This window comes from Littorina saxatilis, linkage group LG12 (genome assembly GCF_037325665.1).
Source record: "Littorina saxatilis isolate snail1 linkage group LG12, US_GU_Lsax_2.0, whole genome shotgun sequence".
Classification (NCBI taxonomy): Eukaryota; Metazoa; Mollusca; class Gastropoda; order Littorinimorpha; family Littorinidae; genus Littorina; species Littorina saxatilis.
The window spans coordinates 21,093,157-21,106,634 of record NC_090256.1 but is presented as its reverse complement, the minus strand read 5'-3'; the positions used below and the strand labels follow the sequence as shown (position 1 = coordinate 21,106,634).

Here is a 13,478-nt window from a genome sequence, read left to right as displayed (position 1 = left end):
CAGATTTTATTCCCACTTTCAGCCTGCATCGGGAGCTTTCGCCTTCATCCACCGATTTGTTTCTGAAATAACGTCCAATCATTTCTAACAGCGCGTCATACAGAGGTTAACGGGGTCACAGGTCAAGCTGTGTCACATGCAAATTACGATGCGATTTTGCGGCCACTGAGCTCTGTTTCCTCTTGGAAGGTTCGATATACAATGCGTCGTCTTGCGGTTGCTGGAGATCTTTCAATGCGAAGCGTGGAACTAAAGACAATCGAATGCATATTTCGAGATACATCTTTAGCAACTTAGCTAGAATTATTTTGACCTCACTTGACAAAGGAATGCATGATTTATATGAAACAGAGACGGAAGAGGAAGGGGAAAGCTAAACAAGAAACAAGTCGCGTAAGGCAAAAATACAACATTTAGTCAAGCTCAGTCGAACTCACAGAATGAAACTGAACGCATTGCATTTTTTCCGCAAGACCGTACACTTGTAGCATCGTCTGTCCACCGCTCGTGGCAAAGGCAGTGAAATTAACAATCCAGAAAAGCGCGGTAGCGGTTGCGCTGAGGAGGATAGCACGCTTTTCTATATCTCTATTCTTTTTAACTCTCTGAACGTGTTTTTAATCCAAACATATCATATCTATATGTTTTTTTGAATCAGGAACGGACAAGGAATAAGATGAAATTGTTTTTAAATCGATTTCGGAAATTTAATTTTAATCATAATTTTTATATTTTTAATTTTCAGAGCTTGTTTTTAATCTGAATATAACATATGTATGTTTTTGGAATCAGAAAATAACAAAAAATACGATAAACGTAATTTTGGATCGTTTTATACAAAAATTATTTTAATTACAATTTTCAGATTTTTAATGACCAAAGTCATCAATTAATTTTTCAGCCTCCAAGCTGAAATGCAATACCAAAGTCCGGCCTTCGTCGAAGATTGCTTGGCCAAAATTTCAATCAATTTGATTGAAAAATGAGGGTGTGACAGTGCCGCCTCAACTTTTACAAAATGCCGGATATGACGTCATCAAAGACATCTATCGAAAAAATGAAACAAAACTTCTGGGGATATCATACCCAGGAACTCTCATAACAAATTTCATAAAGATCGATCCAGTAGTTTACTCTGAATCGCTCTACACACACACACCCTCACACACACACACACACACACACACACACACACACACACACACACACACACACACACACACACACACACACACACACACACACACACACACATACACCACGACCCTCGTCTCGATTCCCCCCTCTATGTTAAAACATTTAGTCAAAACTTGACTAAATGTAAAAACAATAACAAATTTATAACAAGTCGCGTAAGGCGAAATAACAACATTTTGTCAAGCTCAGTCGAACTCACAGAATGAAACTGAACGCATTGCATTTTTTCCGCAAGACCATAAATATTATCGTCTGTCCACCGCTCGTGGCAAAGGCAGTGAAATTAACAATCCAGAAAAGCACGGTAGCGGTTGCGCTGAGGAGGATAGCACGCTTTTCTATATCTCTATTCTGTTTAACTCTCTGGACGTGTTTTTAATCCAAAAATATCACATCTATATGTTTTTGGAATCAGGAACGGACAAGGAATAAGATGAAATTGTTTTTAAATCGATTTCGGATATTTAATTTTAATCATAATTTAATTTTTTTTATTTTCAGAGCTTGTTTTTAATCCGAATATAATATATTTATATGTTTTTGGAATCAGAAAATGATAAAGAATACGATAAACGTAATTTTGGATGGTTTTATAAAAAAATTATTTTAATTACAATTTTCAGATTTTTAATGACCAAAGTCATTAACTAATTTTTAAGCCTCCAAGCTGAAATGCAATACCAAAGTCCGGCCTTCGTCAAAGATTGCTTGGCCAAAATTTCAATCAATTTGATTGAAAAATGAGGGTGTGACAGTGCCGCCTCAACTTTTACAAAATGCCGGATATGACGTCATCAAAGACATTTATCGAAAAAATGAAAAAACGTCTGGGGATATCATACCCAGGAACTCTCATGAAAATTGTCATAACGATCGGTCCAGAAGTTCACTCTGAATCGCTCTACACACACACACACACACACGCACACACACACACACACACACACACACACACACACACACACACACACACACACACACACACACACACACCACGACCCTCGTCTCGATTCCCCCCTCTATGTTAAAACATTTAGTCAAAAAATGTAAAAAGGAACAGCATCTCACCCAAAGGCGTTTATGTCATCATGCCGACATATATGTCTGTCTTGCTAACTGTCTGCCTTCCTGTTAATTCCAATCTGCCTGTCTGTCTGTCTGTCTGTCTGTCTGTCTGTCTGTCTTTCGGTCGTGCTACTCAGAAGCGTGTCGTGATCGTTGGGGTTGGATGTATTCGAGGTTTGATGTATGATTTTTCAAACCCAAGATTACGCTAACCGGCCGGAACCCCGCTGTCCTGGTGACCGACTGAGTCACGAATTTAAACCTCTCGAACTTAATTTACTGCGCTGTTGTGGTTCATCAAACTATTTGCCTAGCGCCTCCTCTGTTATTAAATGCCGTTATGTAGGCTGAATGTTGTGTTGATATGTTCAATAAATCTGTCGACTATTGGGGAACTTCGGAAAATAACCTAAATTAAGAAGCCGTTCAAATATTTGCTGGAACATCTATTGTGCAATGAAGACAAAATTAGACGTAAAACTGCTTGTGCGTGCTCGAGCTGTTCTCTCTGTCTCTTATCTCTCTGTTTCTGTGTCTGTGTGGGTTGTCTGACTGTCTGTCTGTCTCTCGCTCTCGCTCTCTCTCTCTCTCTCTCTCTCTCTCTCTCTCTCTCTCTCTCTCTCTCTCTCTCTCTCTCTCTCTCTCTCTCTTTCTCTCTCTCTCTCTCTCTCTTTCTCTCTGTCTCTCTCTCTCTCTCTCTCCCCCTCTCTCTCTCTCTCTCTCTCGTGGTGTGTGTGTGTGTGTGTGTGTGTGTGTGTGTGTGTGTGTGTGTGTGTGTGTGTGTGTGTGTGCGTGCGTGCGTTCGCGCGCTTGTGTTTGTGAGTGTCAAATCCAATCCCTTTAAACCGGAGTTCAACCAGCGCACAGAAATCATTTTCTCATCCCCTCGTCATAGATTTTCCATCGGTTGTCTTACTGTAAATTGTTAACCTGTCCCTCAGTCTAACATGACGTTAAATACCCATTCCATCACGATATGGATTAATCATTCATATCGACTTTTTTGTCCCGAGTAATAGTAGACCCCGCGGAGATGCCGATTCGTTCGTTCCGGGATTGGACTTTTTCTTTTTATAAAAAGCTTAATGTTTGTGCTCAATACGTTGACAGCGTCATCCCTTTTATTTGTAAAGTTTCGTCCTTTCCTATTTTAGTGGTTTGAAACGACGGGCGCAGTGGCGTGGTGGTAAGACGTCGGCCTCCTAATCGGGAGGTCGTAAGTGCGAATCCCGGTCGCTGCCGCCTGGTGGGTTACGAGTAAAGATTTTTCCGATCTCCCAGGCCAACTTATGTGCAGACCTGCTGGTGACTTAACCCCCTTCGTGTGTACACGCAAGCACAAGACCAAGTGCGCACGGAAAAGATCTTATAATCCATGTCGGAGTTCGGTGGGTTATAAAAATACCCAGCATGCCTACTCAACGAAAGCGCAGTGAAGCTGACTATGCTCTCAGAGTATAGTTTGGGGATCCCAAATGGGCACGTAATCAGAAAATTCTGGAATGCTGAAGAAGAAGAAGTGGTTTGAAACGTGTCAACACTCAGCGCTGTACCGAGGGCTCGTTTTATTTTATGAATTGTATCACACTACTGCCTGACAAAATTCTGGATGTTTTTTTCTTTGTTCTCTTTGTTGTTCTTCTTCTTCTCCTTCTTCTTCTTCTTCTTCTTCTTCTTCTTCTTCTTCTTCTTCTTCTTCTTCTTCTTCTTCTTCTTCTTCTTCTTCTTCTTCTTCTTCTTCTTCTTCTTCTTCTTCTTCTTCTTCTTCTTCTTCTTCTGTTGTTGCTGAGTCTGCGCATCTGTCTTTTTTTGTCTTCATTTTGACACATTTTCATCACCTCAATTATTTGGCATTTCCTGGCAACGAAAGCCCTAACATTTCGTTTGAGTTTAGTTTTATAACTTGAAATCATGTGTTTCGGAGATGTATATGCCGTTCATTATTTCGAGAACGTTTTGTATATCCGTTTCCTGACTTGTTTTAATCTTTTTTTCAAAAATGCAGCCAAAGAGAAACATTTGTTATGATGACTTATTGCTTCCAATGAACACACGTAGCTATTTTTATCGTGTGCGTGAGCGGTAGAGAAATAAGAAACATCTACAATAACATGAATTAAGGGGATAGAGGGGGAGGGGGGGGATTATTTCTCACAAACTTACGAACTTGTTTTCAGAAAACAAAATTTCTGTTCATCTAAAGACGATAACAGGAAGTTTCAACCACGTGAATGTAGACTTTTTTCCTTTTTTCACCTTTTTATTTTCGATTTTTCTGAACCTCTGCTTTTTCGCAGGAAACTGTGTCACAATATTTTCGTGGCCGTGCCACAAAGCACTTGCATGAATGTAACTTAAAGACGCTTCGCTCGAAAGATGGAGGTTGGACAGCAAGAGGATTGGATGCTACAAAGGGATTTTAAAGTTGAGAAATAAAAATATTTCATAACATCGTTTTCTGGAACTCCCATGCGAGAAAAACGCCTGACTTTGCCTTCTATAGAATTAAATGTACATACAGTTATTAAGCTAAGCTTTTTTATCTATTATTTTTTCTCTCTCTTTTTTTTCTATTTTGCGACGAGAAAGGCACACTGAAAATGTCATTACAGCAGTTTCGGCAAGGATTGTAGTTATACCGTCGGTGTCATTGGGCGGTTTTGTTTGGTGCTAAATGACAATGATATTAAAAAAATATGACTTTCTTAAAGATCCATTTCAATTACTGATTTTGACATTTCGTGTATTTACTATAATCATGAAGAAAAACAGCACAGCATTGCTAGTAATACAACTATATTTGCACTGGTTACACCCTGTTGAAAAACAGGTTTTGGAGTTAGGTTTTGACATTCTTAAAATTAACTTGTGAGGAAAAGGCTGTTTGGGTGTAAGCAATATGCCTGTCTAGCTGTTTGGGTGCAAGCAGTATGCCTGTCTAGCTGTTTGGATGCAAGCAGTATGCCTGTATAGCTGTTTGTCTGTTTGTCTGTCTGTGTCATTGTCTTTATGCCTGTGTGTGTGTGTGTGTGTGTGTGTGTGCGTGTGTGTGTGTGTGTGTGTGTGTGTGTGTGTGTGTGCGTGTATGTGTGTCTGTGTGTGTGTGTGTGTGTGTTTGTTTGTGTGTGTGTGTATGTGCGTGTGTGTGTGTGTGTGTGTGTGTGTGTGTGTGTGTGTGTGCGCTGGTGCAAGTATGCGTACATGTGTGCGACGGTATGTTTGTCCATCCGTCCTTCCGTCTGTCCGTCCGACTGTCTCTGTTTCTTTCCTTTGACCAGCTTGGCTTTTATTCATTCAATTTCCTTGCAGCACATATTGCTGGACATAAATTTCCTTCCCTAAAAGCCCACTGTTTGCACAAATCATCGATTCTTGCTCATGCGTGTCGCTTATTCATGATTTCTGATGTTTGCAGATCCTCATATTTTGCACAGAGCAAACTTGTCTGCTGCCCTGTGATTTTGACATGGATTGTCCTTTTGCTGCCAGTGCATCATATCTCTATATAGTCCTATTCGCGTGGTACACTTTATTTGGATAGTCTTTGTGGTGCTCGGAGAATGGTTCCGCATAATTATCTCATTACACATTATCACATGTGGTGAGAAAGGTTGTTTTCTTCTTTTTTTATGTTGGATGGAATTTCGAGACTTTCGCATTCTATTGTTACACTACCATGACATGTGCACCTACACACACACACACACACACACACACACATACATACACGCACACACACACACATACATACATACATACATACACACATACACACACGGACGCGCACACACACACACACACACACACATACATACACACACACACAGACGCACACACACTAACTCACACACACACACATACATACACGCACACACACACACGCACACACACACACCACACTCACTCACACACACACACGATCACACACACACACACACACACACACACACACACACACACCCGCCGCGTGCACGTGCGTCCGTGATAAGACCATCGCTGCTATACTTGCATGACACATTGTATTTCACACAATGGCCGACTAATTCTTTTCTCCCCCGTTTGATAGTGCATGCGTCGGAGAAGTAGGCCTAACTCTGGCTATTTCCCGAATGAGCCCCTTGGAAGTGACGACACATACTGAAAGAAAACGGAACATTTTGAGATTCATTCACATATCAGTTAAATCAGGAAATTGCAGGTAGGATTCTTTCAGACATACGCCTGCCTCTGCTTGTCTCCTTTAAACCTTGATCTGCTCCGTGGCAAAAGTTCACACAGCAAGAGCGATTGGAAGTCAGTCATTTATTAGTAAGTGCGTACGTAGGTAGCACTTAAGTACAGTAATGTACAATAAAGCGCTTGCGCATAGTGTTAAATTGGCAGCTCTTAACATTGTAGCACTAAGGGTAATCATCTGGCAATAGGCCATCCTCGTGGCTTCATTATCAGGAGAGCCATCATCTTCAGATAAATGATCATGCTGTGAGCAATGACTTTGCACTCAGAGATGAGTAGGCGGAGCTCGTTAGTGACCATGTCAAAGGCTGCGCAGGCTGAACCATGCTAATTACAGGGCCCCAGAGACGCACCACAATTCTACGACTCCTGCAATGGCCGGTGCAAGTTATAGAGAATACTACATGGCTTGCTGTGTCGTACCAGATTTACACGAGTTGTTTTTTTAAATATTGAACTGCGAGCGAAAGCGAGCTGTTCACTATTTGAAAAAGCAACGAGTGTAAATCTGGTACGACACAGTAAGCCATGTAGTATTCTATTTATCCTACATCCTGTACTTATGTGTATTTTTCTGAAAATGTCTTGCCGTCGGGGCAGCTAAATTGAAGACGCTTGTTTTTGGAACCTCGATCTCTTCTAAAGCCTCGTTCAATCTATTACGTCAAAGCAAAGAAACGTCACTCTAAACGTGTGGCGTGACGTGTTAGTTCTAAAGATTCATCGAGGGTAATTAGCGAGCGCAATTTTTGTTTCTATAATGACGTTTGTCTCGGTGACTTTGGCATCATAAGCAGTGGAAAAACAGGTCCCTGCCAGACTTGCTTGACATGACCTCATTTACATGATATACACACGTGTGATTTGAACGATTATTATCTCACGGGTGTCTCTCTCACGTATGTAGGATAAAAGGTTTATGACACGACCTCAGAGAAGCGGATCGCTGTTCTGTTGTTTGCGAGCTGAATGCATGCAGCCACACCGTTTCCTGTGTCTAGAGGGGACACTGACTTTGATTCAAGCCTTGCATTAGTAGTTGAAAAAGACAATAGGGCGAACAACCTCAGTGCTTCTGTTGATTGCACTGGCTGCAGCAGACTGCATCGGCACCACGCCACTAGTTTACTGTGGTTTATTATATTGAATGGGAGAAAATATCGATGTCGTACTCCTTGATGCGTGACCATTGGCAACGAGGTGTATATCATGCCACAGAAACGATCAAGTAAGGCAACTGATCTGGGGTCAATGAAGTCTAGCAACGCGACTGAAAACTCTTAAGTTGTAAAGAGTACACTTGGACCGGGTAACCAAGCCGGTAAAGACTCTCTCTCTCTCTGTCTCTGTCTCTGTCTCTGTCTCTGTCTCTGTCTCTCTCTCTCTCTCTCTCTCTCTCTCTCTCTCTCTCTCTCTCTCTCTCTCTCTCTCTCTCTTTATTTCTCTCTTTTTGTCTCTCTCTCTGAGTTCATTTTCTAAATTCTCATCTAGAATCATCGATCATGCAAATGGTCCTTGTGCTTACAATTTCCGAGTTGTTCTGACCGCAAGTTTCTCTCCCATCGGGACAGAGCGGAGGCGGCTAGCCATACATTAAAGCTCATTAAAGAGCCTGAATGATGGATTCGTGTTTGGCTGTTTACGACGTATTTGCTCTTTGGAAGGAGTCCAGAGCATTCACATGTTGTTTTCGTGTTCTGTTTAGAAAACAAAAACAAAACCAAATGGATGAATACGCTTCCATTTGAAATAACATATCAAAGAAGCACGGTTAACAGTATTTTTAAGGCCGTTGTGTTAGGTTGTAGAGGCGTTGCTGGAATTTATGGCGTGATTATTCCTAATTCCAGAGTCCGTTCTTTAGGAAAAGTCTGCCAGAGCCTATTCCCCCCATGAACATGTTGGTTCCAATCAATGTGATGTCAAAATAGACTCTCTGTAAACTTAACGTTTATCTGTAACCATAGCAACGGCGCTGACATTTCTGGAATGATGACTCATTGTACTTGCGACGTCTACAGCTTCGATTCTGTTGGCAACATTTGGCCAGAGGTATAACCTCAATAAACATACAATATGTCGAGGAGTTGTCAGTCTACGTCGTTGTGTTTAAGAATGCCCGTCATTCTTGCGTCGCCCTCGTTCTTGGAGGCCAGATGTTATTAGTTGGATGGAGTGCACGCTTCGACCGAGTTTCTTGGAGGCCAGATGTTATTAGTTGGATGGAGTGCACGCTTCGACCGAGTTTCTTGGAGGCCAGATGTTATTAGTTGGATGGAGTGCACGCTTCGACCGAGTTTCTTGGAGGCCAGATGTTATTAGTTGGATGGAGTGCATGCTTCGACCGAGTTTCTTGGAGGCCAGATGTTATTAGTTGGATGGAGTGCACGCTTCGACCGAGTTTCTTGGAGGCCAGATGTTATTAGTTGGATGGAGTGCACGCTTCGACCGAGTTTCTTGGAGGCCAGATGTTATTAGTTGGATGGAGTGCATGCTTCGACCGAGTTTCTTGGAGGCCAGATGTTATTAGTTGGATGGAGTGCACGCTTCGACCGAGTTTCTTGGAGGCCAGATGTTTTTAGTTGGATGGAGTGCACGCTTCGACCGAGTTTCTTGGAGGCCAGATGTTATTAGTTGGATGGAGTGCACGCTTCGACCGAGTTTCTTGGAGGCCAGATGTTATTAGTTGGATGGAGTGCACGCTTCGACCGATTTTCTTGGAGGCCAGATGTTATTAGTTGGATGGAGTGCACGCTTCGACCGAGTTTCTTGGAGGCCAGATGTTATTAGTTGGATTGAGTGCACGCTTCGACCGAGTTTCGGGCGTACTTCTGTGACCACGTATACGACAGAGCGTAATGGGTTGGACGATCATTTTGCCGTATCATGGCATTTGGCAAAACAAAACAAAGAACAAGACCTTTGTTATTGTCAACGCATTTTGCAAAAGAAATAAAGACTCGTGTCATTATCATGGCATTTGGCAAGACCTGTGTTTGTGTTATATGTCATGCAGCAACACAAAACAAAACAAGACCTTTGTTATTGTCAATGCATTTGGCAAAAGAAAACAAAATAAGACTTGTGTTATTGTCAAGGCATTTGACAAAAGAGAACAAACCCCGTGTTATTGTCAAGGCATTTGGCAAAATAAAACAGGAACGGCGTTATTGTCAAGGCATTTGGCAAAAGAGAATAAGACCTGTGTTTCAAAAATCAAAACATGTTATCATTATGATGTTAGACATGCCAAAGATCAGAATATCAGTTATACTAGGGATCCCTCCTTTTAACACCCCTAAAGGGCCTCGTTTTGTCCAGATGTTCTTCATGTATAACCTCCGTTTTAAGCTTAACTCCTATTTAAGGACCTGTTTTTCTCAGATTTGTTGTGGCACTTACAAAGTCAAAGGGAATCTGCCGTATGTCCTGGAGTCATCGAACGAGACAAAGAAGGGAAAACGTACAGCTACTTTTGCAACATTGATCACAGAGTTACTGTCATCTGCCTAGCTCCCTCCACCTTTTCAGTCTCCGTATCCCGCATCCCATTACAGTGGAACCCCCTTTTAAGACTCCCACCCCCACCCACCCCTCCCTTTTAAGACCATCTTTTCACAGACTTTCAGTTCATAGCCTTAGTAAATTTACCCCCATTTTAAGACTCCCTCCTTTTAAAGACCTGATTTTGTAGGTCTTATATAGAAGCCGGGGGAGTTCCACTGTATCAGCTTGTCTACAGTGCGGCACAAAACACCTCGGGGCAATTCACTAATGCTAGCACGGTTTAATTAAGTGGATATCTTTCGGGGGAAACAGCAAGACCTTCTCGTCTCGGTTCCAGGATGTGCAAACTGCTGCAAGAGTTTGCTGGTGACAAATTAACTCGTGAGCTTTATTTTTGTGTCTGTGAAGTTTCAGCACTGAATGAATGTGGCTTTGGACCTTTACCCTTGCGCCTTATTTCACAAAGCTGAAGACCCAGGGGCGGATCACATCATTTTTAGGTGGGAGGAGGGGGGGGGTCCATATTTCTTTTAGGGACAATTCGACGATGCGAAGCGTTTAGTTGAGGGCGCGAAGCGTTCGAACCTCCTCCGGGGGTTCCGGGGGCTTGCTCCTCCGAAAAATGTTGATAAAAACAAGGAAAATGGAGCAATCTGGTGCAATCTGAGCCATCCTTTTTTTCTTTATTCTCAATTTTAATTTCATTTGTTAATTTTTTTTAATATAATTTGTTTTAGGCTTGGGGGGGGGGAGGTTCCGGAAACCCCGGAAACCCCCCTGGATCCGCCCCTGAGACCTTGTCACTTTTTTGCACTATCATTGTTGTATCACAGGTCTTCATATAATTATAACGAAAGCTTCGGCTTCAAAGCAGCACCATACTAGTGTGCCCATGTCGTACCGGTGTGTGTGTGTGTGTGTGTGTGTGTGTGTGTGTGTCTGTCTGTCTGTCTGTCTGTCTGTCTGTCTGTCTGTCTGTCTGTCGTCTGTCTGTGTCTGTCTGTCTGTCTGTCTGTCTGTGTGGGTGTGTGTGTCTCTCTGTCTGTGTCTCTGTCTCTGTCTGTCTTTATGTCTGTATGTCTGTATCTGTGTGTCTGTCAGTCTGTGTCCGTTTGTGTGTGTGTGTGTGTGTGTGTGTGTGTGTGTGTGTGTGTGTGTGTCTCTCTCTGTCTGTGTCTCTGTCTCTGTCTGTCTTTATGTCTGTACGTCTGTCTCTGTGTGTCTGTCAGTCTGTGTCCGTTTTATGAAGGGCAATGTGAACAGAATACCTCATCGTTCTAGGTAAATTATATTGAGCGTGTTTAAGTTTTGTTTGTTTAAAGGTCGATTAAATGAGGAGAATTGTTTCATAGATGAACTGCATGGCGTGGACACTACAGATCGCTGTGTTGTTTATGTGTGTTGCAGGTTTGTTCTGCAACCGGACATGGGACAATGTGATGTGCTGGCCGGACACAGCGGCCGGCACCGTGGGGTACCAGCCCTGTCCGGCCTACATCAACGGCTTTGACCAGGCCGGTCAGTACATACAATACAAAACAATAATACTTTATTATCTCAAAAGAGAAATTACATTGTGGCTGAATAAACACACAATACAAATTGTTCACATCAATATAAACAACAATTACAAGCACGCAAATACGTATGAACGCGCGCGCACACACACACACGCACACACACACACACACACACACACACACACACACACACACACACACACACACATATATATATATATATATATACTGATTACTCACACACACTTACAACACACACACTAACACACACACACACACACACAAACACACACAAACACACACACACTAACACACACACACAAACGCACACAAGTTAAAGCATGAAAAAGCAATTTAAATTAGAAGATTTAAAATTATGACAGGTTAATTTTTAGCAGTAAATCACGGGACTATACAAGATTGTTTTTGTTTAAACGTTGTACAGACTTTGTGATAAAAATTGACCTCGTACACAAAGTTTAACATTTTGGCATTCTAAATTTAAGTTCATGTTGCACGTGCACAACAGCAACAGGCGTTCAGAAATAATACCTTTAATATAAATATTATTGATAATGTATAATTCAATTCATTCTTTTGTAGCAGCAATAATGATCGGAAATAACTCTGTCAAACTTGTACGGGTTCTGGAAGAGTTACTTTACCTTGTGTTTCATAGAAACACTGAGCTATGACTACAATTATCATGTGTAGCTTGTCTCAGTGTTTCTATGGAAAAGCAAAGAAAAACAAGGGAAAGCAACACTTCCACAAGACATGAAAACCGACAGGGTTATTTCCTGAATTTCTCTGTTACCCAAATGGGTTGCTTTTATTGTTTACAAGATACCTACCTGTGACTTTGGGGGCATATAAAGTTTGAATTAATAGTAGGCCTACGGGCATAATTTTTTCCCCAGTTTAGGTAAAAAAAAAGTTGTGTTTGGTTGGTTGGTTGGTCGTTTTGTCGTTTACTTGGTCTGTGTGTGTGTGTGTGTGTGTGTGTGTGTGTGTGTGTGTGTGTGTGTGTGTGTGTGTGTGTGTGTGTGTGTGTGTGTGTGTGTGTGTACATGCACACGTGCGTAAGTGCGCTGGCGTGCGTAAGTGCTTGTGCGTGTGTACCAAATTTTAAGACATAATTGAACGAACATGCTTTGCTGTCAATGTGGATGGTTGCAATTTCAGAGTACGCCACAAGGCACTGTCAGGAGAACGGCACGTGGTACCACCACCCAGATTCCGGCAGGCCATGGACCAACTTCTCTGCCTGCATCCGCAAGCCCGGCAAGGGCAAAATCTCTGAACTCATCATTGTGAGTAGATTAAGAACACAGCAGCTGTTGCTATCTTCAGTTAGACATAGACATTCACAAAATGGTCAAACTCAAATTATTCAAATATTACGTTTTCTGACTTTAACGTTGAATAATTACCATGTGCACTGACTGTTACGAAGATATGAAATGCAGGCACATTCAAGTAGAAAATAACTGACTTGTCAACGCAACTCCCAACTGCCCTTGAGATGTTGACTGTCTTGTATCTAGCCAGTAGTAAATAAATGTTTGACTCGTCAATGCTACTCCCAAATGACCTTGAGATTATGACACAGTTACTGCATCTATTCAAGCGGCTGTCTTGCCGTTCAGTGTCCAGTGAATAAATGTTTGACTCGACAACGCTACTCCCAAATGACCTTGAGATGTTGACTCAGTCTCGGAATCTAGCCAGCCAGCTGTCGATGTCGGCTCGTTCAGCATCTAGTAAATAAATCTGTGACTGGTAAATGTTGCTCTCAAAATGAATGTCCCTGAAGAGTTCTTGGTCATCTTACGAGTCACCAAACTCAAACCAAAGCAAGTTTGCAATTCTTCTTTTCCGTTCTTTATTTGTCTGTGCATGTTGTATGTTGTTTGTTTACTTTCAAAACGGGTAGGTCGAGATGCTTACAAA

General features: G+C 42.0%; 1 protein-coding gene across 3 annotated transcripts in view; it reads left to right on the top strand.

The window, feature by feature from the left end:
* The window catches only part of LOC138981495 (vasoactive intestinal polypeptide receptor 1-like), a 229,091-nt gene that overhangs the window by 191,712 nt on the left and 23,901 nt on the right, over positions 1 to 13,478 (top strand). For all 3 annotated transcript variants that reach the window (XM_070354436.1, XM_070354438.1, XM_070354437.1), the window contains 2 exons: positions 11,413 to 11,523; positions 12,711 to 12,838. In XM_070354436.1, the coding sequence (XP_070210537.1) occupies positions 11,413 to 11,523; positions 12,711 to 12,838 (239 nt within the window). The remainder of the gene's footprint in view (positions 1 to 11,412; positions 11,524 to 12,710; positions 12,839 to 13,478) is intronic.